A 25735-nucleotide genomic window follows, 5' to 3' on the forward strand; every position below is an offset into this window, starting at 1 on the left:
CCAGTGACTGAGAAGGGGTAAAGAACAGGGGGTCTGATACAGCAGGTCTGGCCTGTATGGAAGAGGCATTGGGTTGTCTCCTAGAAGCCTGCGTACCAAGTTCTTCTGGGCCAGTTTGGTTCAAGGAGAATCACTGGTTTCTTTGCTTTATTTTGTGGAGCAGTAGAGGCAGAAATCTGAATCTGAATCCAGGGAACTACCAGAGAATTTGATGCCAAGGGCAGAGGGTCCCTGGTCCTAGCCCCAGGAGATGATCAGGTTTGCTTCATCAAGGCTGTCTGACTCTTCACCCCCCCCCCCCCCCAGTGATTCATCATATATTTGGAAAAACTGGATTTTTGTCTTACCGCAAAATCCTTTTCTCGGAGGTTCACTGACAGACACAGCTCCATGTCTTCTAGACCATTGCGCTTTATGCCGCTCTCTCTACTCCTGAAGAGAGAGCAGCATAAAGTCCAATGGTCTAGAACAGGGATTCCCAAACTACGGCCCTGCAGCTGTTGCAGAACTACACATCCCATGAGGCATTGCAAAACTCTGACATTCACATACATGACTAGGCATGATGGCAATTCTAGTTCCTGAACAACTGGAGGGCCATAGTTAGGGAATCCCTGGTCTAGAAGGCATGGAACTGTGTTCATCAGAGAATGAAAGAGAAAAACAGTTTTCCTGCACCTGCAGACACAATACAAACCCCCCCAAAATAGATATATTTTAGAATGTAAACGCCCCAAGGTAATATTTTTTGCCACATATTTTTGGGAAATGGACATGCTGGTATGGAGGGGGGTAAAACATGGAGCTTGATAATGTTACACTAGATTAAAGCGGAGCTCCACCCAAAAGGGGAAGCTCCGCTTGTTCACTCCCTTCCCCCCCCTCCACCACTTTTTGAGGGGAAGGGGGGGGGGGCAGGAGGGGGTACCTGGTTGATAGGTACCTGCTCCCACTTCAGGGTAAGATTGCCAATCTATGATGTTTCTGGCCCCTCCTCCTTCTCCCTGCTGCCTTCTGGGACACACACAGAGGTGTGACTCGCACATGCGCAGTAGGAAAACCAGCTGTGAAGCTTAAAGGTTTCCCTTACTTACAATGCGGGCGCTTACACCCGAAGAAAATTGACCAACCGGCTTGGGATGCATAGTATCACTGAATTAATGTCCATGGCAGTTAGTCAGTTCCCACCAGTTAGTCAGATTGACCGCTGTATTATCGCAATCCCATTATAAGTTACCGATCGCCGCCATTAGAAGTATATAAAAAAAAAAAATTCCAATACATATAACGGATTGTAGACGCTATAACTTTCACGCAAACTAATCAAGATACAGTTATTGGGATTTTTTTTTTCTTGTTGTTATCAGACGTAGCAAAATACACTTTCGTCAAAATTTATTTAGAAACTAGATTTTAAATGTTTTAAATTTCTTTATTGGATATGCATTTTATATATATATATATATATATATATATATATATATATATATATATATATATATATATATATATATATATATATTTTTTTTTTTTTTTTTTTAATGTTCAGTATTTTTCTGACTGACTATCGCAAAAAAAAAAAAAAAAAACAGTGGTGATCAATTACCACTAAAAGAAAGCTCTATTTGTATAAAAAAAAATGATATACATTTTTTTTGGGTACAGTGTTGCATGATCACGCAATCGCCAGTTCAACTGCAGCAAAGCTAAATAGCAAAAAAATGGGCTGCTCATATAAGGGGCCTAAAATCTTCCAGAGCTGAAGTGGATATACAGGTCACTGCAGAGAAAGGATGGGGTCGAGATATGCAGGAGAGGAGGAGGTGGTGAAAGGGTTGACACAACCACCTTGGGATCGCTAATCTGAAACTAATGAATGATTCTTTCTGCTTTCTTGGTTATAAGAGGAAGAAGTGAGTTTTTTTAAAGTAATCGCGACACTGTCTACCTTTGTGATCAGGAGTATGGCAGGGAGGGGGTGTTAGTGAGGTATCATTGTGTTGCCAGGCATGAGGAGGATTACAGGGGGTGGGGTGTTAGTAAGGTTGCAGTGGGGTGCCAGGTGTGACGAGGATGACAGGGGGTGGGGTGTTCGTAAGGTTGCAGTGGGGTGCCAGGTGTGATGAGGATGACAGGGGGTGGGGTGTTAGTAAGGTTGCAGTGGAGTGCCAGGTGTGATTAGGATGACAGGGGGTGAGGTATTAGCAAGGTTCCAGTGGGGTGCCAGGTGTGATGAGGATGACAGGGGGTGGGGTATTAGCAAGGTTGCAGTGGGGTGCCAGGTGTGATGAACACGAGGATGACAGTGATTCAGGTTTTAGCAAGGTGGGGTGCAAGGTGTGATGGGGTTGACAGGTGGTGGGGTGTTTGCAAGGTTTTAGTGGGGTGTCAGGTGTGATGAAGATGAGGATGACCGGGAGTGGGTTGTTAGTAAGGTATCAGTGGGTTGCCAGCTGTGATGAGGATGACAGGGAGTGGGGTGTTAGCAAGGTTGCAGTGGGATGCCAGGTGTGATGAAGAGGAGGATGACAGGGGGTGGGGTGTTCGTAAGGTATTTGTGGGTTTCCAGGTGTGAAAAGGATGCTGTTGAGAAGTCAAAAAAGAACACTGCAAAAACATGTGCTGTACAGGGGTGTCACCTCCTTTATGGAATCACTACCTCTTGAAATCCACTACAGCCTGTGTCCTCAGGCTTTTATGGGAGGCGAAACATCTATCAATCAAGATGTGACATCCCACCCACTGTGTTCTTTTTTTAGTTACTGGGCATGGAGGAGGAGGAGGGAGGGACTGGGCTGTCATTTAGGATCTGTATACACGCCCATATGTGTGATGTTAATACCATGTAACCTGAATAGCTCAGCTAAAACCCAGGAAGTATTCTATCCGGCAATAGAGACCAAACTGAGCACGTGCAGCTGAACTACACTTACTGTGACTTATTTGGACTCGTCCAGAGTGAACGTGCAGAATGGGGGAGGATTTGTGCATACAAGAGCACTCACCCTTTTTTACACTATGCAGAGGAGTAATCACTTAAGTTACACAGTGAATATAACAAGCATCCTATTCTGCATCTACAGATTTTACTGTTGTTGGTTTAACCACTTTAAGACTAAGCCTATTTTTGACACTTGGTGTTTACAAGCTAAAATCATTTTTTTTTTGCTAGAAATCTACTTGGAACCAGCAAACATATTTTTTTTAGCAGAGACCCTAGAGAATAAAATGAAGATTGTTGCAATATTTTTTTATCACACCGTGTTTGCGCAGCTGTCTTCCAAACGCAATTTTTTTGAAAATTAAAAAATAAGAAAACAGTAACTTTAGCCCAATTTTTTTCCATAATGTGAAAGATAATGTTACGCCGAGTAAATGTATACCCAACATGTCATGCTTCAAAATTGCGCATGCTCGCGGAATAGCGACAAACTTTGGTGCTTAAAAAACCCATAGGCGACACTTTAAACATTTTAACAGGTTAACAGCTTAGAGTTACAGGAGGAGGTCTAGGGCTCAAATTCTTGCTCTCATAACAATCACGGCGATACCTCACATGTGTGGTTTGAACATCGTTTACATATGTGGGCGGGGCTTTCGTATGCATTGGATTCTGCGCGTGAGCTAACGGGAACAGGGCACTTTCATTTTTTTTTTTTTTTTTTTTTCCTTTATTATTTTTTATTTTTACACCGTTTAAAAAAAAAAAACATTTGATCATTTTTATTCCTATTACAAGGAATGTAAACATTCCTTGTGATAGAAATAGCCATGAACGGACCTCTTTATTGTAAGATCTGGGGTCAAAAACTCCTCAGATCTCACAAGTACATTAAAAAAGAAAAAAAAGGTTAAGAAAAAAAAAAAAAGAAAAGAAAATTGGCTCTTCAAGCCGGTTGCTAGACCACGTTTGACCTCGCTCTGGTCCTCCAAGACAATAGAGTTGAGTGAGGGCCATCTTGCCCCCACTCGACTTCCTGTCTAAGAGGATCCAGGACTGAATCGTTTTCTCTGCTGCCGGCGGGTTCAGTAAGTGGGGAAAAGGGCCAGGACGCGGCAGGAGGGGGCACCTCTTCCACCGCACAGGTTGACCCGCAGCGAATCCGCTGCTGGGACCACCCTTATCTGAAAGCCAATCGCCCGCCGTTGAAAAAATACTGAGGTTATGGCAGCTATCTGCTGCCATAACCCCGGTATTTAGCGTCAAAGGACCGACGTAAATCGGCGGTCCGTCGGTAAGTGGTTAATAACACTTTAGTTTATGGGTCTGTGGGTATAGACCATAGGGTTTGTACATGAATAGAAAACTGGTTACAGTGGTGGATTTAAAGAGGGTAATAAATTGTGAGTACTCAAACTAGTCTGGAGTGGTAAGTGGGGTACCCCAAGGCTCTGTCCTGGGTCCAATTCTGTTTAATTTATTCATTAAATGACAGAGGTTGGTATAAATAGCTCCATCTCATTTGCCGACAACACAAAAATAAGTAGGGCAATAATTTCACAGCAGGACATAGAAACTTTACAAGAAGACCTGAATAAAATAATGGGGTGGCAACTTAATGGCAAAGGAGGCTTAATGTTGAAAAATGTAAAGTAATGCACTTGGGGGCTAAAAATATAAACGCAAGTTACTCACTAGGGGGAGAACCTCTGGGGGAATCCGGGATAGAAGACCGAGCAATAGCATGCAATGCCAAGCCGCAGCATGCAAAGCTAGCAGACTATATCAGCATGCATTAAAAAGTGAATTTACTCCAGAGATAAAACGATAACCTTGTCCCTTTAAAACTCTGGTTTGGCCACATCTGGAGCATGCAGTCCAGTTCTGGTCACCAATCCTCAAGAAGGATGTGCTGGACTGGAGAGAGTCCGGAGAAGGGCAACAAAATTAATAAGCAGACTGGAGGACCTCAGCTACGAGGAACGACTATAAGCGCTAAACTTATTCTCAGAAGAGACGCTTAACCACTTAACCCCCGGAGGATTTGGCTGCTCAAAGACCAGGGGGTATTTTGTGATTCGGCACTGCGTGACTTTAACTGAAAATTGCGCGGTCGTGCGACGCTGTACTCAAATGAAATTGACGTCCTTTTTTTCCCCACAAACAGAGCTTTCTTTTGGTGGTATTAGATCACCTGTGCGATTTTTACTTTTTGTGCTATAAACAAAAAAAAGAGCGACAATTTTGAAAAAAAAATGGATTTTTGTAAAATCTTACCGTAAAATCCTTTTCTCTTAAGCTCATTGACAGACGTAGTCCTCCTTGATTAATATCAACTCGGGTTATACTGCCCTCTACAGGAGTAGGACTAGACAGGAAAGAAAACGTTCTGGCCACACCCTAGGGGCAGTCCCAGAGGGTATATCCTCTCACTTCGTGCTACAGCAAATCAGTTATGTCACAAAGCAGTGTTTAGAGAATTTAACCCAACCCAACTCAAAAACAGAGAGGCGGGTACTACGTCTGTCAATGAGCTTAAGAGAAAAGGATTTTACGGTAAGATTTTACAAAAATCCATTTTTCTCTGTCGCTCATTGACAAACGTAGTCCTCCTTGATTAATATCAACTCGGGACGTCCCAAAGCAGTGCCACAAATGAGGGGTGGGAAAATGGAAATCAAAATCCAATCTAGAAGGCCCAACCGGTGCCAACTAGAAGTTTAAAAGGCTCATCAAACAAAAGATGAGACTCAACAGAAATTCCAACGGAAAAAAACCCTCGAGGTAGACCACCGGTCTCTTCAAATTGTGGTCGGAAAAACCTTGCGGCCAAATGAGGCATCCACCGATGCCATCACATGAACTTTATAAAATTTTGTAAAGGTATGCACCGACTACCAGGTAGCCGCCTTGCACACCTGGACCACTGACGCCTGATGGCGGTAGGCCCAGGAAGTACTGAGCGCTCGAGTGGAGTGCGCCTTAACAAGGAACGGAGGATTCCGAACCCTAAATAGAATAAGCCTGTATCACCGTCTGTCTAATCCATCTGGAGATAGTCGCGGCAGATGCAGGCAACCCCTTCCTGGGGCCATCCGTGATCACAAAAAGTGAATCCGTCTTACGGAACGATTCCGTAGTCTTCAGGTATACCCTGATTGCCCGCACCACATCCAAGGAATGCAACGCACATTCCCGAGGATGACTGGGCTTAGGACACAAGGAAGGTAGCACAATATCTTCATTCAGATGAAAGTCTGAAAACCACCTTAGGAAAAAAAGATGGCTTCGGATGAAGAACTACCTTCTCCCTATGAATCCCCAGATATGGGGAATGACACAATAATGCAGCCAGTTCTGACACCCTGCGTGCAGAAGTGATAGCCACCAAGAAGGCCACCTTCTGGGATAACGTAAGCAAGGGAATCTCCCTGATATTTTCAAAGGGAGGTTTCTGAATAACCGACAACACCAAATTAAGATCCCAGGGTGGTAAGGGCGCGCGCACTGGCGAAGCCAAGTGCTGCACCTCCTGGATGAAATTCCGCACCAAGGAATGAGTAGCCAGAGGCTTCTGGAAGAAGATTGCTAACGCTGAAACCTGACCCTTGATAGTGCTCAAGGATAGTTTCTTCTCAACCCCCTTTTGCAGAAAAAAACCAAGATTCGGGTCACTGAATAGGTACGTGGGGGAAAACTCCTACGATTCACACCACGCAATGTAAGCCTTCCATGTGCGATAATAGACTATGCTGGAAGTCACTTTTCTTGCTTTAATTAGAGTAGGAATAACTGAAGCTGACAATTCCTTGTCCTTCAGTACCTGGGTCTCAATGGCCAGGCCGTTAAAGCCAGCTACTGTAAAGCACGATGGAAGATCGGTCCTTGAGACCGCAGATCCTCCCTGAGAAGAAGTCTCCAAGGAGCGTCAGCGACTAGTCTTGCCCAAGTCGGCGTACCCGGCTTGACGAGGCTAGCCCTGAATTACCGGGATAACTGGAGTTCCCTCCATCTCTATCCTGCGGAGAAATCTCAGCAGTAACTTGAGAAGGGGGGAAGACATACAGTAGCTGATACTTCCCCTACGGGGTGCTCAGCGCGTCTGCTGCGTCCGCTAGAGGATCGCGGGCGCGAGCCCTGTTGAGCCAACCGATCCATCTCCGGGGTGCCCCAATGAAAGGACAGCTGGTGAAATACCTCTGGATGAAGAGACTATTCCTCTTGATCCAGAATCTGACGGCTGAAATAATCTGCCTGTCCACCCCCGTGATAAATATCGCGGAGAGAACTGGAACAACTGTTCCCCCAATAGGAATGTTGGCCACTACTATGGCCGCTAGGGCACTCTTGGTGCCCCCTGGTGATCGACATAAGTCATGACCGAGGGATAGTCCGATTGGATCCAAACCGGGCTGCCCTGGAGCTGCTCGGTCCAGTAAATCAGACAAAGTCTGATCGCTCTCAGTTCCAACACATTTATCGGTGACCTGGAATTTATCAGAAGAAATTACTTCCCCTGGCTGAGCATCGGAGACCGAAGCCACCAGACCAGAGCCTCCCTGGTCCGCTCGCTCAATCGGATCCGATTGTCCAGGGAATCGGAAATTCCAATTCCATATGAGAAGAATCTCCTCTTTGGAGAATTTCGGGTATGAGACTGGGCAAACGGTACTGCCTCTAAAGAGGCGACCATCAATCCCAGCCAGTTGACAGACAGGAACATCCGAATCATTGACTGAATCTTCTGGAGTTTCTCCGTATGGAGAAACACTCTTGCCAAGGATGTATCCAAAATTAGGCCCAGATAGTTCAGTCTCCTGGTGGGAACCAGGGATGATCTTTGGGAAAAGCAACGAAAACGTTGATGTCCTGCGAAGATGGGGATATGAAGATAGGCACCCTAAATGTCTATGGACGCCAGGAAATCCCCCTGATGCAGGGAGGCCACCACTGTATGGATGGACTCCATCTCTTCCAAGACCAGAATTGGACGCACCTAGCCCTTTTTCCTGGGCATTGTGAACAGGTTCGACTAGAACTCCTCCAAGGAATGGGAACTACCACTGCTTGTTTCATCAAGCTGTCCCCCGCAAAGCTTTTTAAGCGACCCGGGGATTTCGAATATTGGAAGGGAAGAATCGCACCGGTGGAAGCGATCGAAACTCGATCTTGTATCCCGACCATATGACCTTGCGAACCCCTTTATCTGGGATTCTGGAAAGCCCTGGATCCGGAAACCGGTGAAGACGTCCCCCCACCCTAGAGATGGGTGGGGTCCATTCTGTCAATCCAACGGGATAACAGTGGCTTTATTTAGTCTGGAAATCGGTGAGTCCACTATTGGTGGTACCGTCCATCTTTGTAATGAGGGATTCCTCAAAATGATAGCGCCTAGCAATGCGTTTGGAAATAGCAGGGGCTCGTTTACGGACGACCCCATTTGAGCAAGGGAAACCCTTCATCATTTTGGTAGGCTTGCTAGTACCAAAGAAGGAATATGAGTCTCCGCTACCTCTGCCCGTGTAACCTCAAGATTTAAGGTTTCCCGGACAGAACAACTAGTGCTTCCACCAACGCTTTTTGTGCTATGGCGGAGGCAGACGCGTCCTCCTCACTGTCTGAGGAGACCATACCTGAGACAACAACCCCAGAAAAGGGGCTGCAATGACCAGCTCAGAATCCGTATCTGAAGTATCAGATGACACAGGGGTAGGCGGGGGTCGCTCTTCTTGACCCCTGTCCCCGACAGGCTACCTCCACCAGGGATACCAAAGACTCCAAAACTGCTGATAATGCAACATCACAAATGAGGTACTGGAGGGTCCTGCGGCCACCCCGAGGGGATCAGGTGGGGATACATGTGTGGCAGGGTTCATGTAACAAGACACTTGCCAGCAAACACAAAAAAATTAATTGCAAGAAAAAAACACTTTCTTAGTCCCCCAGCGCAATAGCGCCCCTCAGTCTACCTGCTTGGACCCCTCAGAAAGAGAGAGAGAGAGAGAGAGACCCCAAGCTCACCTGAAGCACAGAAGTTTCTTATCAACTTGCTTCCAGCACTGTCTGTTACAGACAGGAAGTCTTTGGCTTGCTTTCCCTGGGCCAAGAAGGCGGCTCCGCCCCTTTACCCGCCTTCCGGCGCCTCCCCCTAGCTCCTCGAGGTGTTTGGTCACCTCAAACATGGCCGCCCCCATGCTGGAGACAGGAGGCTACGCCAATATGGCGGCCTCGTTCGATCTGCAGGAAAATGGCGGCGGCCTGTGTAGGATAGCGGCGGCTTGCAAGCTAGCAGTGGCCTGCGGGAAGTATGTATTCGGCCTGGCGGCCTGCGGGAGTGCCTTGGCCCCACAAACTTCACCCTGAATGGTGATAAGCCTGGCCGGCGGTATAGGACCCTGGTGGGCCGCATGCGTTCCGTGGGCCGTCGGGAGGCTGTGCAGCCCGTGGAAGTGACCGGTTGCTGGAGGAATGGCGATCTGGACTGCAGTAACTCAGGCATAGGCATCGGCCTGTGTACACACTGACAGGTAGGCTACCTTCTACTTCAATAGTAATGCCCTTTTGTACTGCCACTGACTTCAGTCACCCTTACAGTCTTACAATGACCTTAGATTGTCAGCTCCCAAACCAAGCCTCCTGGTTACTATTCACAAACAATCACACTCAAATTGGGGGATCTGTGACCTGTTATAGGATAGAGGGGAGACCCATCCTACCATCCCAGAGAGGGGCCCGCGTCCACCACAAACCCAACAGGGGGGAGAGGGGGAACATTCTACTCACCATACCGGAACCAGGTGGGCGCCAACTCCTGACAGAACCCCTCTCCACCGGGGTGGGGGGGCTGTCGACCAATACGGACGCCGTGACTCTGTTGGTCATTGGCGTCCAGGCGAGACGTTTAACTCGCAGGGTCAGTCCCCGTCCAGTGGGACTATGTCGCGGCCAACCCAGCGCGGAGCTATGGCCTGCACGCGCTCGTAGGCTGAACTGGGGTGACCACTGGATCTCAACATCCAGCCCGTCGCCCAGTTCCAGCTTTCTTGCTTGAAGATCTCACAGGAACACTGGAGAAAAAAAGCTGTCTAAAAAAAAATCTTTCTAAGAAAAAAATCCTGCCAGGACCGAAGATCCTAGCAAGGCATCTAGGTCCTTACTCCTAACTAGACAGAAAAAAAAAAAAAAAAAACTGATTTGCTGTAGCAGGAAGTGAGAGGATATACCCTCTGGGACTGCCCCTAGGGTGTGGCCAGAACGTTTTCTTTCCTGTCTAGTCCTACTCCTGTAGAGGGCAGTATAACCCGAGTTGATATTAATCAAGGAGGACTACGTCTGTCAATGAGCGTCAGAGAAATAATATTTTTCACATTTTTTTATATTTATATGAAATTCCCCCCCCAAAAAAATGTAAAAATCAAAATTTTTTAACATTTTAGGCCAATTTGTTTTCTGCTACATATGTTTGGTAAAAAAATCCCAATAAGCGTATTTTGATTGGTTTGCTCAAAAGTTATTGCGTTTAACAACTAAGGGAAAGATTTTTGTCTTTTTTTTTAACGAGTAATGGTGGCGATCTGCGATTTTTTTGCGGGACTGCGACATTGCCGCGGACAGATCGGACCCTTGACTGACATTTTTGGGAGTACCAGTGACATTACTACAGTAATCAGTGCTATACATATGCACTGTTACTGTAAAAATGACACTGGCAGGGAAGGGGTTAACTTTATTGGAGATGCAGGGGTTAAATGTGTCCCTAGGGGCGTGATTCTAACTGTTAAGGGGTGTGGCTTTTCATGTAACCACAGAGACATATATACGATCCTACATAGCAGGATCGTATGATCTCTGCAGTTACACCAGGGAGAATGACAGGCGGCTTTGTTTACATCAGCCGCCTGCCTTTCTCCCTCTGCAGCGGACAATCGCGAGTGACCGGTGAACATCGGGTCAGGGAACGAGTGAGGGTGGGAGCGCGCCACCGGCGGCGCGTGCTTGCCCCCTATTGGCTCGCGGGCGAGTGACGTATATATACGTCACTTTGCCCAGGAGATGCTGACCGCCGCAGTAAATGCACTTGCGGCGGTCGGCAAGTGGTTAAGAGGGGATATGATAACAATATACAAATATCTCAATGGTGAACCCAGCGTAGGTAGGAAACTATTCAGTCTCAGGGAGTGTAAGGACACAAGGCCACTCAATGAGATTGGAGGAAAAGCGGTTAAGCCCTAAAGGGTTACTAAAGCCACAACATTAAAATCGGCCTGTATATGCAGTAAAGCATGCTTGTTATGATTACTGTGGAACCTAATGGGTTAATCCTCCACATTGTGTAAAAAAGCAGTTTGAGCCTGTCTTCTCTGATCCTCCCCTTTTACTGTCCCCAATCCATCTGTGGATAGAACAGAGCCTTGGAGGCACTTTTCACATGCTCAGTTTGGTGTGTATTGCTATTTTTTCCTTTTTTTTAGGAAGGGTGCATGTGATCAGCACAGGGCCAATCGTCACTGTTCAGACAGAGGGCCAGGAGTCCTGCAGCCTCATAGGACAGTCAGAGACAAATGAAAACTCCTGCAAGCTTTAACCAGTGCTCGGCCAGACACTGATAGAAGGTTACAAGACTGCTATATACTGCTGATAAGAAAAGATATTTAGCAGGTTATATTTACTAAAATAATGGCATTTCCATGTCCTGTGGGAGACCAGATACAGGTGGTCCATGGGTTACAAACATCCGACTTACAAACTACTCCTACTTACAAATGGAGGAAGACAACAGGAAGTGGGAGGAAATCTACTCCTAGGAAGGGAAATTCACTCCTGTAAGGGTTCTCATAGGAAAAAGGTGTCTCCACTGAAGCTTTATCACCAATCCTTGTTTCTACAACAACCCAAAATTTTCAAAATCCAGTTGTCATAGGGACAGAAAAAAGTGAGGTGAAATCTTCTGAACAGGGGTACAGACAGCAAAACAAATGTTACAGGGGTGTTACCCTTCCCTATGCTATTCAAAAACAAAAAAATTATTCTTTTGGCTTGGGCTACACCAAGAAAATGTACCTGTTCTGACTTACAAACAAATTCGACTTAAGAACAAAAACTTAACAGTCCCTATCTTGTTTGTAACCCGGGGACCACCTGCATAGTTAATGCAGGCTACTGGGTTTAGTAACACTTTAAACTGCGTATGGGGCGTTTAATTGTCAGGGCGATAAGAATGTGGAACTCTCTTCCACAATCGGTGGTGTCAGCAGGAAAAGGTCGCCTGACGGCAAACGACATCACACCTCCCACCCCGTCTCCGCCCAGAAGCCGGGAGATTTCGGACAAAGACCCTGCAGGAAAGCAGCAGCATATCTCCAATGCTGCTATTTTAACGCTGGCTTTGATCATATCAAATGTGAGTGTTTTACCTTCTTTTATCCATTAAAGTTTAAACGTTTAATGCACTATAGGAGTGTCTATTCTTATTTTTCAAGCACACTGAGGGGGATGTGAATCAAGGAGCTGCTGACTATTATTGATCAGGTTGTCCGGTCCTGACAATTTCAGCTCTGGATGCAGTGTTTAGCCCTGGATCATCTTAGTGCTATACTGAAGCTTTTAACCACTTATAATCTAGTGGTCATTTGGATCCGGTAAGGGGATAACTTAATCACATCGGGTGTATTTACCTCCTCTGAGACTCTGTCACCCCTCTACCCGTGTGCGATTTTCCCTTGGGAACTCTGATGTCATCTGCTATTCCATTTGGACCTAATGTGCTATATATGGACTTCCTATGTCATATTAAATGTGAGTGTTTTACCTTCTTTTATCCATTAAAGTTTAAACGTTTAATGCACTATAGGAGTGTCTATTCTTATTTTTAAAGCACACTGAGGGGGATGTGAATCGAGGAGCTGCTGCCCTATTATTGATCAGGTTGTCCGGTCCTACCGACGGTTTCAGCTCTGGATGCAGTGTTTGGCACTGGATCATCTGTGTGCTATACTGACGCTTTTAACCACTTCTAATCTAGTGGTCATTTGGATCCAGTAAGGGGATAACTTAATCACATCGGGTGTATTTCCCTCCTCTGAGACTTTCAGTCACTGCTCTACCTGTGTGCGATTTTCCCTTGGGAACTCTGGTGTCATCTGCTATTCCCTTTGGACCTAATGTGCTATATATGGACTTCCTATGTGCCTGCAATTTTATATTCTATTTTTTGCGATTAGTGCTGCACTATTCTGTGTGGATGGTTGTCAGCAGAAAGTATTGATTGTTTTAAAAGACTCTTGGACGTGCATCTTCGTGAACACAATATACAGGGATATGGGAAAGAATTATCGATATGAACACACATGCACCAAGTACACAGGTGGAACGGAATGGACTAATGTCTTTATTCAACCATACCAACTATGTAAAGTCCAAAGCCAGTTTACCATCTCTGGTACACGAACATTCACTTCTGTGGCCAAGTGCATCCTCCAGCCACAAGACTAATGCATTAATAAGAACACTCCACACAAACTCAGCAATGTTGTTACCACTTATTTTATTTCCAGAGTCCAGAGCCTATCAGGGAGGAGAAATCTGACGGAAAACTGAAAATAAAGGAGAAGGGCACACTTTTGTACCTTTAACAGACTTCAGTTTAAAACTTTCCTGCCATTCCACATAAAGTAGTCCAGGAATTCAAGTATGCTGTGGAGGGCAGTAATACAAAAGGTTTCATAAAAAAATCAAGCAGAGAGAAAAAAACTTAAAAAAAAGAGGAAAAAAGAAAAAAAAAGTTTGAGGACAGCTTGCCCTGGCCAGACTCCCGGGCACCAGTCACTTTGGTAAGGCTAGACGTGGGTGCATACAGGAGATCTCCTCTTCCCAGTATGGGATGAGGTGTAAAGCAAGGGCGGAGGAGGGTGCAACCTGTCCGTCGGGTCACACACTATATCTGAACATGTCTTCCATTATAAAATGGCTCCAACGGCGGATCTTACAAAGCTTTCTAATAAAAAAAAAAAAATTAAAATAAAAAGAAAAAGCATCATCTTGCACATCACGTGAATGTCTGAAGAAAAGAAAAATGCAAGTTTCTTCCTAAAATATTACTCAATTCTATCATTAAAGTCACATGGACTCTCATCGGCTTCTTAAAACTCTCGGGGAGATCCCTTTGCCCGCCCTGAGATCCAAGCTCCACCCTCTTCTGCGGCTGAATATTTCCCTTTCAGGTTTTTGCTGACCTGTGCGCTCAGGCGGCTCAGGTTATATATACGAATCTGCCAAAATCTGTTCCATTTTAAAGAGATCACCATCCAGGAACGATTTAAGGAAAACCACATTGGGTTGACTTGCCCTTTAAAACTAAATTATATGTAATGTACATTACATATATATTATATACATGTTATATATAACACAAATATATAACATATTACTCATAGTTTTGTAAGCGTAATACAAAAATTTGGGTGGAACAATCGTATTTCACTCTGAATCCCTGAAGCTTTCCACATAGTTAACTCAACAGTGGCAGGATCCTTGATTCAATGCGTTTCAATCAATCTCTACATCCTTTATTGTCAACATTGGTATCCAGGTGGGGAGAAGAAGGGAGGTAAAAGGAGAAAAAAAAAAAAATATAGTAGCAGCAGAAGTAAAAAACAAAACAAAAAAAAAAAAAAAAGAAAAGACCCTCCGGTAGTCAGTACACTGCAGTTGCCTTGTCGAAGAACCTTGATTTCCTCTGTCAACCATCACGTTTTAATGCAAAGGCAGTCTCCACTTTCCATCCAGTAACGCTGGCCCTTATTACGAAAATATAATCCCCATGTTTTTTTTTTTTCTCTTTTTTTTTTTTTTTTACTATCCATCAGGTGAGCACTTCAATGCTTGCAATATTATTTAAATATATGTACAAGGTTCTGTCTCCTGCGGACATCCTCCAGTAATGCAAACCTCTTGATGATAAACCATCGTGTCACTGGTCAGCGTTATGCTTCTCCCGCATCCACGCATGGATCCGCTCCTTCAGTTCTGGCACTGAAAAAAACAAAAGCAGAACAAAAACGCATTTTTAGGGGAAGAATACAGAAATGGCTGAGACAAATTGCTGGTAGCATAGGTTTACTTTGAGAGGATACTGAGACGGGGGGTGATACTGAGACGGTGGGTGAAGAAAATGGAAACCTGAAGCACATCAGCTGGCTCATCTGCAGCCGCTGATGACTGACATTACCTGAAGGGGAGGAGCTGACTGACATTACCTGAAGGGGAGGAGCCGAGTGACATTACCTGAAGGGGAGGAGCCGAGTGACATTACCTGAAGGGGAGGAGCCTGCTGACAAGCCACCGACATACTCCTGGGTTCCTATTTCCACACCTACTCGGCGGCTTCTCCCGATGATGTCCTCCTTCCCCTGCCTGTGTCCAGAGCAAGAAGTGGAGGTGTGAAGGGAATATTGTCCCATGTATGAGTATTTGGCTTCTTTGCCCCGATGCTTATTAATTATATGATATTTTTATTAAAAATACATCATTATTACATGGAGTCTGCTTGCGCTGTTACCTTTCCGGTTTTCATTTAGCTATCCTTGAAGTGCCCACTCCACTCCCTTTTGAACTGGCTGCAGGCTTTCCTTCATTCAGCCGTAGACCATTGTTGATTTCAATAGGACTACCATTGACTTGCAGTTCTTTGTCATATATTCTTTTAATACATTTACAACATACAGTATCTCACAAAAGTGAGTACACCCCATGCAGTGTGAGGCGTATGGTCTGAGCCCTGACAGGCTGACCCCCCATCCTTTTAACCTCTGCAGAAATTATGGCAGCACTCATACGTCTATTTCCCAAAGACAACCTCTGGATATGACGCTGAGCACATGCACTTAACTTCTTTGGTCGACCATGGCGAGGCCTGTTCTGAGTGGAACCTGTCCTGTTAAACCACTGTATGGTTTTGGCCACCGTGCTGCAGCTCAGTTTCAGGGTCTTGGCAATCTTCTTATAGCCTAGGCCAGGGATTCCCAAACTACGTCCCTGCAGCTGTTGCAGAACTACACATCCCACGAGGCATTGTAAAACTCTTGACATTCACATACATGACTAGGCATGATGGGAAATGTAGTTCCTGAACAACTGCAGGGCTGTAGTTTGGGAATCCCTGGATTAGGCCATCTTTATGTAGAGCAACAATTCTTTTTTTCAGATCCTTAGAGAGTTCTTTGCCATCAGGTGCCATGTTGAACTTCTAGTGACCAGTAAGAGAGTGAGAGCGATAACACCAAATTTAACACACCTGCTCCCCATTCACACCTGAAACCTTGTAACATTAACGAGTCACATGACACCAGGGAGAGAAAATGGCTAATTGAGCCAAATGTCAAATTTTCACTTAGGGGTGTACTCCCTTTTGTTGCCAGCGGTTTAGACATTAATGGCTGTGTGTTGAGTTATTTTGAGGGGACAGAAAATGTACACTGTTATACAAGCTGTACACTCACTACTTTACATTATAGCAAAGTGTCATTTCTTCAGTGTTGTCACATGAAAAGAAATAATAAAAAATTTACAAAAATGTGATGGGTGTACTCACTTTTGTGAGATACTATAAATACATCAATCAGCTATTACATTAGGACCACCTGCCAAAGCCCATCGAGACATGGACTCCACTAGAGCTAGTATGCTGTGGTATTGGAAACCAAGCCGTCAGTAGCAGATTCTTTAAGTCCTGTAAGTTGGGGTCTTCGTGGATCGGACTAGTTTTTCCAGCACAGCCCACAGATGCTCGATTGGACTGAGATCTGGAGACTACGAAGACCAAGTCAACACCTCAAACTCATTGTTGTGTTCCTCAAACCATTCTTGAATTCACCAGACCATCTTCTTCCCCTGCTCTGTGGTCCAGTTCTGATGCTCATGAGCCAATTGTAGGCACTTTTAACTGTGGACAAGATTCAGCATGGGCACCCTGACCAGTCTGTGATTACACAGGCCCATACACACACAAGAAACAGGGATTGAAGGAATCCCTCCTTTTTTGGATAAGACTACATGGACAAGCCTTCGCTCCCAATGTACATCAAAGAATCTTGGCTGCCTATGACCATGTTTCTGGTTCGCTTGTTTTCCTTCTTTGGACCACTATTGGTCAGTCCTGACCACTTAAAACCGGGAACATCCCACAAGAGCTGCATTTTTGGAGTTTTGGAGTTGCTTGGACCCAATTTGGCCCTTGTCAAAGTCGCTCAAATCCCTAACTTTGCCCATTTTTTCTGCCTTCAACACGGTCAGGGACAACTTGTTTACTTGCTGCCTAATATATCCACACCCACTTTCAGGTGCCACCGTAATGAGATAATCAAGTTTAACAACCACCTCCTTCCACATGTAAAAATCTACAATTTTTTTGCAAGAAAATTACTCAGAACCCCCAAACATTAGATAGATATAGCTAGATCTATCTATATCAGAGACCCTATAGAATAAAATGGTGTGTGTTGCAATTCTTTATGTCACATGGTATTTGCTCAGTGGTTTTTCATATGCAATTTTTTTGGGAAAAAGCACATTCATAAATAAAAAAAAAAAAAAACGTAATGTTAGCCCAATTTTTTTGGTATACTGTGAAAGATTAGGTTACGTCGTGTAAATAGATACCTACCATGTCATGCTTTAAAATTGCGTCTGCCTGGGGAACAGCGGCAAACTATGGTTCCTAAAATTCTTCATAGGCGACGCTTTAAACGCCTTTACAGGTTTCCATTTTAGAGTGGCACAGGAGGTCTGGTACTAGAATTATTGCACTAGCTCTGACGTTCACAAACAATACCTCACATGTGTGGTGTGATTACCGTTTACATATGCGTGCGGAGTAACGTATGCGTTCGCATTTGCGCATAAGCACGGTGGGGTGGTGGCGCTTTACATTTTTTTTGCTATTTTTTTTTTTACAAGCTTTATTGCCAACACAAGGGATGAACAACATCCCTTGTGATAGCATGGACATGACGGGTCCTGTTTATGGAGAGATTTGGGGTCTTTTAGACTAGAGAGCCTGGAGAGGCGGCAGCTGCGGGAGGGGGGTGGGACCCCCTTCTGCCACCAGCAGAAGTAATCGAGTGGCTAATTAGCCACTTAGATCACTTCTGCCTTATACAGAATCGCAGGCTGAAAATAGTGGTACCAGGATGATGCCTGTACGTGCAGGGATCACCCCGGTATAACCACTGAAACCCTAGGACGTACGGGTATGTCCTTGAGTGGGAATTGGTTAACTTTACCTGCAAGTTGGCATTTGGCTGATCGGTGATTATTCATATTTTTAGCGTATGCTAGCCTGGGCAAGATAAAATAAATTACTTTAATCCATAAAAAAGTAACAAGACCTTTACCTATGTAGTTTCCAGGTGATAAAAAAAAATTCAGTATTCTACATGCTGCTGAAGGTACAATTCCCAGTGTACTTCCAGTCTCTACTGACAATGGTTCTGGTGTTAAGTTTCCACCCCTCTGCTTGCATCATCACAGCAGCGGGGTGTTACTTCCAGTCTCTACTGACAATGATCCGCGTGTTAAGTCTCCACCCCTCTGCTTGCATCATGACAGCAGTGGGGTGTATTCACTGAACGATTTGCCTGTTGCTGCCACCTCATTGCCAACTCCCTTATCCATGTTGTCTGGTCCTTAAAGCATATCCTTGCTTAAAGGCACAGTTTGCAATGAAGTTTGGAATGCAGGGAAATGTAGTTCCTTCAAGCCAGCAAACATCGCATAGCTGTAACCTTGGGAGGCAGGATGGCTTCTTCTCCAGCCTTGTTGCAATGTATAGGAAAACCGGTTTGTACAAGTCATGTGAGCGCTAGTTAAAGGATATGTTTACTGTTTGTGAAAAAATTATAAATGCACTTTTTTATGCAGGTAAAAAAAAATGTCAATTTATTGTTTTGGGAGCCTGTAAAGCATTGCACCAGCGATCAGCAAATCGCTAATGCTATGCAAGTCTCCTATAAACGTGTCAGTGTATCGGCTTGCTCATACCTCATAGGAGGAAGCCGATACATTCTGACAGAAAGAATGAATGAACCACCATAGCACTCACAGCGCCATGGTAGTTCATTGACAACTACAAGCCGACAGCCACAAAGGCTGCAGAACCTTTTAGTTTTCCACTCACAGAGCCTTGTGAATGAGTGACAGCTAGTGGGGGTAGAAGATCCCCTGCTAGCTGTCACAGTGGGTGGTGCGGGGGCCAGTGCATTCATAACAGGTTACGTGTTACACCCTGAATATGGGTGTAATAGGTTATAAAAGGTGAACTTTTTCTTTAACTTGAACATTTTTAACTGTAGAATGTCAAGACTGCACTCAAGGTACATAGTTCTGCCAGGGTTTGGTGAATGGAGTTCAGCTTTCAGCCGGTCACACTGCTGATAAAAGGAATGTACCGTATAAGCCAATTGTTGGTTGCAGCTCATTTTTCACAATAGGTTCAACTGTTAAAGTGGAACCAAAGGCTCTAAACTTACCTCCTCTCTAATGGTCTGGGTCCCTTGCCAGCACCGTCACCTTCTCCCTGGGTGCAGGTAATAGGGCATCTCCATAGCCGGCACAGGATGCAATTCATGTGCAGGCGCAGGAGTCAGTTATCCTAGCACACAGGTACCATGTTGGCTATATAAGCCGAGCTGTGCATGCGCAGCTCAGCTTACATGCTGCAGAAGACTGCAAGCAGGTAGATGTAATTTTTTTGCAGGACAGACAATAACCTGCCTGCTCACAGTCTTTTGTTAAATGCCTTTAGCTCTGCTTTAATAAAGTTAAAGGATAAATCCACCCTAAAATTCCCGCATCTACAGATCTCCACATTCTAACACTAACCAATCTAGTCCTGTAAAAAAAAAAAAAAAATCAGTATACTTACCTTTTCTGAAGCCGATCCCACGCTGAGCTGTAAGCCGCGGCTTTGCTGTGGAGGTGGGTGCATAAGACACAGGTGACAACAGTAGCCCCATAGTAAGTCTATGAGTGATGTCACTTCTCATTCATTTCACAGCCGTTGTCGGCCGTGTCCTCTGCAGAGCTTATGCCGCTGGAGATCGGGTCAGCCCAACTTCAAAAAATGCAAGTATACTGAGTTCTTCTTTACAGGGCTAGATAGGTTAGTGCTAGAACATGGCGATCTATAGATGCAGGGATTTTAGTTTTAGAGTGGACTTATCCTTTAACGGTAAAGTTAATAACTGCCAGCATGTTCATATGGATGCCATGCCAAACTGCAGGTGATTAGTGCTGTACCTGGTTCAAGCATATTCTCGGTTAGGGTCTGTCTGTTGAAGGGGTCCGTAGAGGAGTTTAGGAGGTGTCGTAAAATAATTGACCTGTCCATGATGGTTCCAGATGGCAGTCTCACCGGCTCCAACATTAACGTATCCATTAATGGATCTGAAAGAGGAACAGAATTAAAACTAAGGCACGTTTTGCCTTAAAAAAATAGTGTTACAATTTAGAAAGCCCTAATCTGCATACTTGTTCATAGTAACAAAGTACTGAAGCAACTGGATCACCATAACAGCCAGGGAGCTAGCATTTCAATAGGAGGTCAACAATGGCTGTTCCTCCTTACTGTAGGTTACACTGTAAAATCTGTAAAGAAGCAAGGTAGGCACTCCCCCGTAATAGAAGAGCTATTGATATTGGATTAGTATTGATACCTCTCTGGTGGTCTGAGTCTTCTACCTACCCCTATATTCCAGCACTGCAGCATGTGTCAGTGTCTTCGGCACTCAACACTTCCAGAAGCTGCACCCTGCAAGAGCACACTTTGGTTCCTGTGGGCCTGATATCCTACTTGTATTTACTTGATCTCACACTATGCTACAGTGACTACAGAGGAGATATTTATCATTACAATTCATTACTCTAGGAATAGAACACAAAAAAGACCAACTAAATAAAGCTTGAGGGCAAAAAGCTTTTCCTCACCTCTGAACTCATCTGGTGCATCACTATAATCGATCTCCGCCCGAGCGTTTCGCGCTACAATCTCCTCCACCTTCTCAGCAAGCAGCTTGAATTTCTCTATGGCGATGGTGGACTTAATTCCAGCTTTCCTCATCTTGGAAATAACCTCTTCAAATAGCTCTTTGCTGTACGATCTCTGCAGGAGAAGAAATGAAGTGCCATGAGCAGAGGACGACGCATTAGACACAGATAGCAATAACAACCTCTTAGAGTTATCACTTTATCCAAAACTTGGGATTCTTATTCAGGGAAGGTTAAAAATGGTTGGTTTCTTTGTAAACCATGTCAAAATCTCAGTAAATGGATACCTAACAAAAATGATGGTGCCCAAAAATGAACATAGGTGGCGCTTTAACCACTTGCCGACCGTATACTGTATATATATATGGTGGCAGAGTGGCTCTCCTAGGCAAAACAATGTATGGATACATCATTTGCCTGGGAGGAGCTAATGGGCGAGCGCGCGCCGCCGGCGGCACGCTCCCGCACGTCAGCGGGGAAGCCGATGCGCGAGTCAGGCGGCTCCGATTGCCGTCTGACACTCTCGATCGTTCCCCGCTGACAGAGAAGGACAGTCGGCTGTTGTAAACACAGCCGACCGTCCTTCTCCCTGAAATGATCATAGAGCTCATGTGATCCTGCTATATAGGATCGCATGTCTCTGTGATCATTTTACAAGTCCAACCCCCATACAGTTAGAATCACTCCCCTAGGGTCACACTTAACCCCTTCCCTGCCAGTGTCATTATTACAGTAACAGTGCATATTTTTAGCACCGATTACTGTAGTAATGTCACTGGTACCCCCAAAAGTGTCAAAAATGTCAAGTCAGGGGTCCAATCTGTCCGCCGCAATGTCGCAGTCCCGCACAAAATCGCAGATCGCCGCCATTACTAGTAGAAAAAAAAAAAAAAACATTAAAAATGACATAAATCTTTACCGTAGTAGATGCAATAACTTTTGCGCAAACCAATCAAAATACGCTTATTGTGATTTTTTTTTTTTACCAAAAATATGTAGCAGAAAACAAATTGGCCTAAAATGTAAAAAACAAATTTGATTTTTAATTTTTTTTTTTTTGAGAATGTCATATAGCAGAATGTGAAAAAGATTGTTTTATTTTCAAAATTGTCGCTCTTTTTTTTGTTTATGTGCCGAATCGCAAAATAGGGCCTGGTCAATAATGGGGCAAATCCTTCCGGTCCAGAACTGGTTAAAAGCGGCAACAGCTCATCAGTTCAGAATTAACTAGGAGCTCTTGTGCTAGAATTATTATTCTCACTATGACGTTTGTGCCAATATGTCACATGTGTAGTGCCACCGCGGTTTACATACACATACGCACCCTGGGCTTGCGTTTGTGCAGGTGTGCGGGCAAATGAGGTTTTTGCAATTTTGGCTGAATTTTAATATATTGTATTACCTTTTTTTTTTTAATTCACTTTCACTTTGAAGCTGGTAGCTGGCTGTACGAAAGCTAATGCAGCCAACAGCTTGTGATCAAAGGTTCACTCTTTGGACATATAGTGCATCCGGAAAGTATTTACAGCGTTTCACTTTTTCCACATTTTGTTATGTTACAGCTTTATTCCAAAATGGATTACATTCATTAGTTTCTTCAAAATTCTACAAACAATTTCCCATAATGACAACGTGAAAGAAGTTTGCTTGAAATGTTTGTAAATTTAATAAAAATGTAAGACAAAACAAATCCCATGTACATAAGTACTCACAGCCTTTGCTTAATACTGTGTTGAAGCACCTTTGGCCCCAATTACAACATCAAGTCTTTGAGTATGATGCTACAAGCTTGGCAAACATATTTTTGGGCAGTTTCTCCCATTCTTCTTTGCAGGACCTCTCAAGCTCCATCGGGTTGGATGGGGACCATCCATGCACAGCCATTTCCATATCTCTGCAGATATGTTCAATCAGGAACTCCCTGTCACTTTTTTTCTCTTGGTGTGAGGAAAACTTGTCAGAAGTGACCCATGCTGATAGTAGAGCAACAAAGCAGCAGATAGAAATGACACTTGGTGCACTTGAGACAAGTACACACCATAGAGAGATATGCTTTGTTTATATTTAGTGTCTGAGGTTTACAACCACTTTAATGCTTACCCGAGTTGTAGAAGTGGTTACGGAAAATATTCAGTTAATATATTCAGTAGTAAATTTTACCAGGCATGAGGATGTTAGTCTGACAATCTAGGATAAACAGGGTGCAGCAGGGATTCTAGTTACTGAACTAGACCAAACGTCAATGCGAGATGAGTGGAGAGAAAACAAACTGACCTGGTCATCTGCTATCGCCTTTGCAAACCGCGGGCAGTCTAAATTCAAATAGATATCAGTGAGCTGGTCCAGGAGCTTCTTTGGTTCAAACCCGTATTTCTCTGGATTCTCCACCTTCAAGTCTCGACATTTGGGCCCACACAGCTGCTGCAGGTTAAAGTTCAGCATTGCAGCTAACCTAGGTCCCAACTCCTGCACAGGAGAAAAGCAGATAAGAACTGGGCACTGAATTGGAGACGACCAGATGCTTAAATCTTGGGTGTTCAGTACTCACGGGTCTCAGGAAAGGCTTCTGCACTTGTTTAGTGAGAATGTGGAACATGTCTACCGTTTCTGTGGCTAAAGCGAGATAGGAGCGAGAGACTCGCTCATCTTGGGCCAGCTGAGACTGGCGCGCTTGTTGTTGATCCTGCAAGAAAAGATAAAACACAAACCGTCTAATAAAACAATACTGAAAAGTGCGAATAATCATAAAAGCTATTACAGGGATTTCATTAAAGAGCCTACTAAAAAGTGGACAACTGCCCTGTAACTAAATTATGTACAAAGTGTCCTGCAGTACTTGATAAACATGCCAGATTGAGAACAGCAACATCTGACCTACTGGGCCTTATTGGAGAGGGCTGGCAGCTATTAATACAGCCAGAGAGACCTTAGAAAATGCTCTAAGTGAAATGGATGCAAATAACCCTAGGAAAAAAAAAAATACATACCCCACTAAAAAGTGCATCTTAAGAGGAACCTTTGATCATGGATGGAGCAGGAAATGGTTAATACCAGTTATATGGCAAACAAATATGTCCCATTGGAAAGATTTTTGTTTAGTGCCTGTTCTTTTGGTCCAAGTGACAAGGGTCACAAGGACTAAAAAGGATGAACCTACTAAGCTGGGACAAAGGTAGCAGAAGAAACAGGGACAATTTATGGACTGATTTATCACTGCATTTTCACCGATAGGTTTTGATTTGTTAGGTTTTGATTTGTTGTCTTCATGCAGAATGTTGTTTGTTGTACAGATTTAAAGAGATACTAACACTGTTTGGTTCAGTGAGTGTGATTTCAAGTAGCGCGATTCGAAAAATAGATCCTGCACTATTTTTTTCACGATTTCATGTACAACTTGCATTGACATCTGTGCATAAAATTGCACAAATGTTTACAAGCCGCAGAAAGAAAAAAAAAAAAATTGCACTGTCTTGCAACTTTGAAATTGTGCGGCAGTAGCGCAAATTTAAAGCAGCATTCAATGTGAATGGGGGCTAAGTTCACTTTTTGTCAAAAAATAATAAAAAGCTTATCTTTTTGCAGGTTAAAAAAAAAAATGTGCATTTATTATTTTTATACATTGCATCCTGTAAAGCAGGCATCACTAAATGGCGGCCCGCGGGCCAAGTCCGGACCCAATCAGTGTTCCGTCCGGCCCCGCAGCGGTCACGCCATTTAGGATCTGTTTTTTCCCTCTGCCGCCGCAGCTCTGTCTTTACAGAGCTGACATCGGAGGAGCAGGGCAGTGATTCACGGAGGACGGGGGCTGGTACAGTTAACTGATTGGTAGCTAGATCTGCCCTGTATTGTAGCAACCAATCAGTTACCTGGGGCAGGTCCCGCCCTCCGTGCATCCCTTTGAGCACTTCCGATGTAAGCTGCTGTGCCTCCGATGTCAGCCACGCTGCCCTGTTTAAGGTAGGACAGGGAAGAGGCACTAATAATGTAAAGGGGGAAAGAGGGGTGATATCAAAGAGGCAGAAAAGTAAAGGAGTGATACGGAATGAAGGGGGATGGGGTTCTACAAAGGGGGTGAGGATTAGAATGTGAAGGGGGGCTGGAGACTGCAGTGTGAAGGGGGGTTTTAAAAAAAAGGAGATGAGCACAGGAATGTCTGAGGGTGCTATAAAGGGGGTGAGGACAGGAATGTTAATGGGGGGCTGGGGACTGCAGTGTGAAGGAGGGGCACAATAAAATGGGGGAGGACAGTTATGTGAAGGGGGTGCTATGAAGGGGGGGGGGGGGGAGGACAGTTATGTGAAGGGGGTGCTATGAAGGAGGTGAGGACAGTTATGTAAAGGGGGTGCTATAAAGGGGGAGGACAGTTATGTGAAGGGGGTGCTATGGAGGGGGTGAGGACAGTTATGTGAAGAGGGGTGCTATGAAGGGGGTGAGGGCAGTTATGTGAAGGGGGTGCTATAAAGGGGGGGACAGTTATGTGAAGGGGGTGCTATGAAGGGGGTGAGGACAGTTATGTGAAGGGGGGTGCTATAAAGGGGGGGGAGGAAAGTTATGTGAAGGGGGTGCTATGAAGGGGGTGAGGACAGTTATGCAAAGGGGGGTGCTATAAAGGGGGGAGGAATGTTATGTGAAGGGGGGTGCTATAAAGAGGATGAGGACAGGAATGTGAAGGGGGGCTGGGGACTGCAATGTGAAGGAGGGGTACTATAAAGGGGGCGAGAACAGGAATGTGAAGGGTGGGTGATATGAAAGGGG

The 25735-nt window shown here is 44.7% G+C and overlaps 1 protein-coding gene across 1 annotated transcript in view; it reads right to left on the reverse strand.

Moving 5' to 3' along the window:
- Window positions 1–14009: 14009 nt before the first annotated feature.
- UBE4B (ubiquitination factor E4B) overlaps window positions 14010–25735 on the reverse strand; it is a 148224-nt gene continuing 136498 nt past the window's right edge. The window contains exons 25-29 of the mRNA XM_082273634.1: window positions 23529–23663; window positions 23255–23446; window positions 20921–21095; window positions 20234–20380; window positions 14010–14971 (exon numbers count right to left, since the gene is read on the reverse strand). Of these exons, the coding sequence (XP_082129760.1) occupies window positions 14910–14971; window positions 20234–20380; window positions 20921–21095; window positions 23255–23446; window positions 23529–23663 (711 nt within the window). The 3' untranslated portion in view covers window positions 14010–14909. The remainder of the gene's footprint in view (window positions 14972–20233; window positions 20381–20920; window positions 21096–23254; window positions 23447–23528; window positions 23664–25735) is intronic.

Source organism: Pelophylax lessonae (assembly GCF_965119305.1).
Source record: "Pelophylax lessonae genome assembly, chromosome: 12".
Taxonomy (NCBI): Eukaryota; Metazoa; Chordata; class Amphibia; order Anura; family Ranidae; genus Pelophylax; species Pelophylax lessonae.